This window comes from Ochotona curzoniae, unplaced genomic scaffold, assembly GCF_017591425.1.
Source record: "Ochotona curzoniae isolate NIBS_2020 unplaced genomic scaffold, NIBS_Ocur_1.0 scaffold_3223, whole genome shotgun sequence".
Lineage (NCBI taxonomy): Eukaryota > Metazoa > Chordata > Mammalia > Lagomorpha > Ochotonidae > Ochotona > Ochotona curzoniae.
The window spans coordinates 1,184,153-1,190,581 of record NW_024467108.1 but is presented as its reverse complement, the minus strand read 5'-3'; the positions used below and the strand labels follow the sequence as shown (position 1 = coordinate 1,190,581).

General features: G+C 39.4%; 1 protein-coding gene across 1 annotated transcript; it reads left to right on the top strand.

The window, feature by feature from the left end:
- The first annotated feature begins 680 nt into the window (after nucleotides 1–680).
- LOC121145290 (olfactory receptor 51G2-like) lies at nucleotides 681–1,625 on the top strand. The gene has a single exon (XM_040964020.1). It carries the CDS (start codon nucleotides 681–683, stop codon nucleotides 1,623–1,625), a length of 945 nt encoding a protein of 314 aa, XP_040819954.1.
- The last annotated feature ends 4,804 nt before the right edge of the window (nucleotides 1,626–6,429 follow it).

Genomic DNA, 6,429 nt, shown 5'->3' with positions numbered 1-6,429 from the left:
ATTGGACTTGTTCTACATTATTATTAACTATAGTTAATCTCTCACTATGCCTGATTTATAAAGTAAAATGCATCGTAGGTGTGCTTGTAGAGGAAAAAGCAGTGTGTGTAGATTCAGACATCCCCAGGGACAGAGGCGGGATGCACTGCCTTCTCCAGAACCTTCCTGCATTACAAGGGTGTCTATCACTACAGGATGCACATCAAAGTCCTGGGATCCCATTTCACTCATGTGTTTCACTTAAGATCGAAATCAAGATTCACCTTCAGTGAGTCTGCCTGGACCTCTCATAATGAGCTTTGCTTTCCCTCTTTTCTGTTTTATGTCATCTTTTATAATTACATCACTTTAAAAATGTTAATCTAAGAATCTTCCTGGTAGCTTTCTTTTTACTGATTTGTGAGTATTTGGAGGCATTTCTTGTACGTTTCTCTGTTCTTAGCACTACCTCATTTCCCTTAATAAAATATGCTATCAATAAATGTTCAATGCATAAAGATCAATGCAAAATAAATGTGATGATAAATAAAATTAAACATAAGAAACAAATGAGTGATTAACAGTGTAAGGGCAGAAAGCATCATACATCAGAGAATTTTTCCTGGCTGTGATCTGGACATTTGCCCTAACTTTCCATTTCTTTGTCTCCCCAACAGACTGCGGGCACCTCCTTTAGCACAATGTCTGTCTTCAACAGTTCTGCCCTGTACCCACGCTTCCTCCTAACGGGCTTCTCAGGCATGGAAAACAGATACGGTTTGATTTCTCTTCCCATCCTCTTGATTTACGCCACCTCAATTGCAGGGAACATTACCATCCTCTTCATTATCAGAACGGAGTCGTCCCTCCACCAACCAATGTACTACTTTCTGTCCATGCTGGCACTCACAGACCTCGGCCTGTCCACCACCACCTTGCCTACTATGCTCAGTGTCTTCTGGTTCCATGCTCGGGAGATCCCTTTCAATGTTTGTTTGGTCCAGATGTACTTCATTCATGTTTTCTCAATCATTGAATCAGCTGTGCTCTTGGCCATGGCCTTTGACCGTTTTGTAGCAATCCGAGAGCCCCTGCGCTATGTATCCATTCTAACCAATGGTGTAATTATTGGCATTGGAGTAACAATTACCGGAAGGGCAGTGGCTCTGGTCTTCCCAGCCTCCTTTCTCCTAAAGAGGCTTCAGTATCGTGCTGTCAATGTCCTCTCCTACCCCTTTTGCCTGCACCAGGATCTCATAAAGATGACAGTGTCCAGCCGTCGGGTCAGCAGTATCTATGGCCTCATTGTGGTCATTTGCTCCATGGGACTTGATTCTGTGCTGCTTCTCCTCTCCTATCTCCTCATCCTGGGCACAGTGTTGAGAATAGCTTCCAAGGCAGAGAGAGTTAACGCCCTCAATACTTGCATCTCGCACATCTGTGCTGTATTCACCTTCTATATACCAATGATTGGGCTATCTATGGTTCGACGCTATGGGCAGAATGTCTCCCCTATTATCCATGTGCTCATGGCTGATGTCTACTTGCTGGTTCCACCGCTCATGAATCCTATCGTCTACAGTGTCAAGACCAAGCAGATTCATGACCGAATCCTCAAGAAATTCAAGAAACATCAGCTTAGGTGAAAGAGAGTGCAATAGAGTCTTCTTCCCATCCCTCTGTATTTATGTATTTCATATTAATAAGGAGAGGCAGACTTTTCAGCATAAATGCTATTACTAATAGTTTACCTAAACAGTAACAGCATATATTCATCTTTTCAATACAGAGACTAAAGCCATGTCTTTATATTATAATGAAATTATCACTCTTCTCCCTCAGACTTAGTGTGCTATAATCTTTTAACTCCATGATTACATGGACATTATATGTTATGATCCTATTAGTGCTCACCTTATTCCTAAATCAGATATTCACATCTTAAGTTAAGCATCCTCTTGCTATGAAATTATTAATTGTGTTTTGCTTTTAAAATAGCTTTGCTAATTTTAGAATTACAGAAAAAATGTAGAGGCATTAACGTTTCCCCATTATTAGTATCTGCCATTAGTATGGTAATTTGCTAAATCTAAAGGACCACTGTGGGTATTTCATTGATAAAGGTTATACTTACTTACACCTCCTTTGCTTTTTCCGGATAGCCTGCCGATCCAGAATTTCAGGCAGGACACTGCAGCACTACACTCACCAAGTGTGCTCTTAGACTCTCACCTGCACAAGTCTCAGCTATCAATCATGTCTAAATGCTTGAACACTTTTGAGAAGAGTAGGCAGGTGTTTGGTAAAATGGCCTTCTATCAGATTTTATGGAGGTGTTTTCTCATGATTAAACTGAGTATGCACTTTTGGAAGAGGAAGACTTCAGAGGAAGAATGCAATCTTTCTTCACTCTTATCAAGAATGCTTATTAGGGCAAGCTGAGCAGATCCAAAGTTGGAAGCCAGGAACTTCCTCTGGTTTCTCTATGTAAGTCAGGAGTCCAGGGACTTGAACTATCCTCTACTGCTTTCTCAGGCCATAAGCAGTGAGCTGGATTGTAAGTAGAGCATCTGGGACTTGAACCTCTGCCTATTTGGGATACTGGTATTACAAGCTAGAGACTTAACCTACTATGCCAGTGTGCCAGCCCTGCAAAAATCTGAGTTTATTCTGTTGCCTCTGACTGTAATCTACGAATCATTCTAGCTTCCCACCCTTACTCAGCTATAAACTTCCCTTTAAACAATGAGAAAACTGATTTTTCATTGTCTATGCACTAGGCTGTTCATTTCCAATATACGAATCAATTGATAACATGTATATAGCCTGCCTAAAACCATTAGCATAATGTGATATAAAATAATTGTTTCTAGTTTATGACTTTTTTTTTACTATCCTTAATGATATATAATGGGAATATTTTACTTTAATAAAATTTGACTTGTACATTTTTATGTTTCAAGAGTTTTATTTCAATCTTGACAAAATGAGGTCCCATATAATTTCTGTTAAATTTTTTCTGGGAGTTTTACTGCATTTTTTTTATATGCTTAAGTCTATGAAACATTTTGTGTTAACTTTAATAGAAGTTGTGACCTCTTTGTTTATACACTTAAAAAAAATTATCTGAAAGGCAGAATTATGGAGAAGAAGAGGAATTTTTTATCTGCTGATTCACTCCCCAAATGATGACAATGGCTTGTGCTGGTTTCATGTGAAGCCATGGGCCAGAAGCTTCTTCCAAGTCTCCTACATGAGCGCAGAGACTCAAGAACCTGAGCCATCCTACTCTGCCTTTCCATGCCATTACCAGGAAGATCATAGGTAGAACAGCTGGACAGGAACCAGTTCCCATGTTGGTTGCCAACACTACAAGAAGATAGAGGCTTAGCCCACTATACCACAGGGCTGATCCTTGTCTATAACATTATAATTATAATTTTTCAATGAATAGTAATAAATATTTGTGGTTACTCTTATGTCTCTAAACATGTAATGTGTATGTCAAGCATTAATAGATATTATGAAGAAAATGTATGCTGGGCCCAGTGTGGAGGCTTAGCAGCTGCAGTCCTTGCCTGGAATGTGCCAGGATTCGAAAGGGGCACTCGTTCTATTCCCAGCAGCCCTGCTTCCCATCCAACTCCGTTTGTGGCCTGGGAAAGCAGCCGAGGATGGCTCAAAGCCTTGGGACCCTGCACCTGTGTGAGAGACCTGAAAGTGGCTCTGGGCTCCTGGCTTCAGTTCAGGTCAGCTCATGCCATTGCAGCCACTTGGGGAATAAATCATCGGAAGGAAGATCTTCCTCTCTATCGCCCCTCTTCTCTGTGTATCTGCCTTTTCAATAAAAATAAATAAATCTTTCAAAAACGTAATATCTGCTTTCTAAAATACAGATATTATGGGGCGGGGGAAGGTAAAGAAGAGATAAATGAGAATGCTTAGCTACAGTGACCAGCCAGTCTTAATGCCACTGCTTGTGTATACAAATGCCCACTGATCACCCCGTCCCAACCCTCCTTCCACCTTCCTCTCCCCATCTTTTGGGGGCCAGCTTTGAACTTTCAACTTTGATCAGATTAACTGTTTGGCACTTTGGATATGAGTGAGATTACGAAGGACTTGACTTTCTTGTTTGGCTTATTTAATTCATTATGTCTTCCAGGTCCATCTGTGTTGCTGCATGCCAAGATTTCTTTTTCATGGACTTGTATTCCATTGTGGTTATATGTCACATTTACTTTATCCATAGAGCAGTTAATCTATGTATATGTTGATTCTATAATTTGGGCATTGTAAATAGTGTTGCAATAAACATGGGACTATAATTTAGTGTACAGATGGAAATGATTTGCAGTGTGAAAATTTAAGAGATATAAAATATTTCCTTGAAAAAACATGTTGTTTGTCTTTCTGTGCCTGGAGTGTTTACACAGCATGATTATTTCCAGTTTCATTCATTTTGTTGCAAATGCCAGGATTTCATTTCTTTTTTTCTGGCACAGTCATATTCAACTATGTATATACACACAATTTGATTTAACCAGTCATCATTTGATAAATGTCTAAGATGATCCCATATCTTTTGTTATTGAGAACTGAGCTGTAACAACAATGAATGTGTAGGTTATTAACTATACAGATTATTACATTAACATACAAGACATTTTTCCTTCCCCACTTTATGATCATTGTCATGCACCTCAAATTATGCTATATTTACACTCCTGTTTTCAGTATTTTTTATATATGTACACTCCATGTCCATGCTCATGAAGTAAATATGTCAAAACATTGTTAGTGAAGTTAGGTGCAGTGATTGCTTATGCATGTCCCAGCAGAGATGAACCTACAATTATTTTGCTGAGTCAATGACTGCTCCTAGTTTTGAAACAATGTGGTGGGGCCTTCTCAAAATAGAAAAAAAGAGCATTAATCCTGGGAACTGAATGTGACCATCGTCTACCTGCATATAACTTCCTGCTTCTCCGCAGAGTGATGTTGCAAGCCAGTGCCAGTGTACAGCACAGTATGGTGGGGAAGAAATCTTAGGTATTTCATGAGAAACTAGTTAAATATTATCAGTAATCCTGTACACGATGCAGCTTTGTGTCAGATCCTATTAGCTGCCATGTAGCATCATGACACAAAATCAAAAATTTGTATAACATCTATAGGGGACAAATAAGCTAAAAAGATATGTAAGAGAATACCCCTTTTGGTTCCAGTCTCAATCTTTTTTGATTATGAATGCAAATGAGCCTTATGCTAGCAACAGTAATAACGGCTACTTCCTGTTGAAGCCTGTGTTTCTCATCATAGTGTTTATGAATCCTGCTGAGTAAAACAATTGCTTACAAAGAAAACTTGGTAGAATTTGGGAGGATCCTGGCCACCAAAACATCAGCCATGTGCCTACTTTGAGGGGGCACATGCAAAAGAAAGGTCAGTGAAATTCAGGGAGCTGTTTTTTAATTAAGAAAAGGCCTTTCCAGGTAATAAGCAGAGAATGTAAATTAGCCTTCTTTAAGACTATTTCAACTCATTTTCCTATTTTGATCATCCAATGAGTGGGGTCCCTAGTAAAAGCTCACAAGGCATTAGATGCCTCCAAAAGACACTTTTCAGTGATTTAGTTTAAAAAAAAATAGTGACATAATAATGAAGAATTTTAACTTTCTGAGGCTATTTGGCTAAATATTTGACATTCAGAGGGAATGCTATTCCTTTCTGTTATAAATCAGGACGCAGAGTCTTTGATCTTTCAAGGAAAATCATAGTTTATTGTGCAGCAAGGTGGTCACTACCTCGCAGGCTAGCCCCCAGGGGAATGTAATACAGGGTTTTATAGTTCAAGCTGAATACACAAAAACCTTAGAACATGCAAAACAGCAAGGTGGACACTGACAGGTCCCTATTAGTTCTTGGAACAATATCTGAAGTGACAGTTATAGAAGTCAGGATGCCCTTAAACGAATACAGTAAACAAGCCAGAGGTTCTCAATGTTCTAAGAGCCTCACCCGAAATGCCACTTTTGCTGGTTCATGGTTAGTACTGTCGTTCCCATTGGTTTCATGGATCCATATCATTTTCCTTTGTACCTGTGACTCTGCCAACATTGAGGGACAATCACATGTTTCCATATTTCCACGATAGAGGCTCTAATTCTGCAACAGTGACTCTTCAGGATATGTAGCAATATCAGACACCCATCATGCATTGTCATACTGTTTTTCAGTGAGCCTTGGTAGATTCAGAGAAAGACATTCTCCAGTACAGTACATCTGTCATTCAACATCTGTTATGGCTGTTAGCTTCACGGATGAACCAGACTTCCCTACCTTTCTCCATCGGTTGTAAGAGTACGGATTCAACTGAAGGTCCCATGATTTACATGCTTTCAGATATTGACCAGCTAGAACATCCTCTTACTATATTGTTTTTCACTC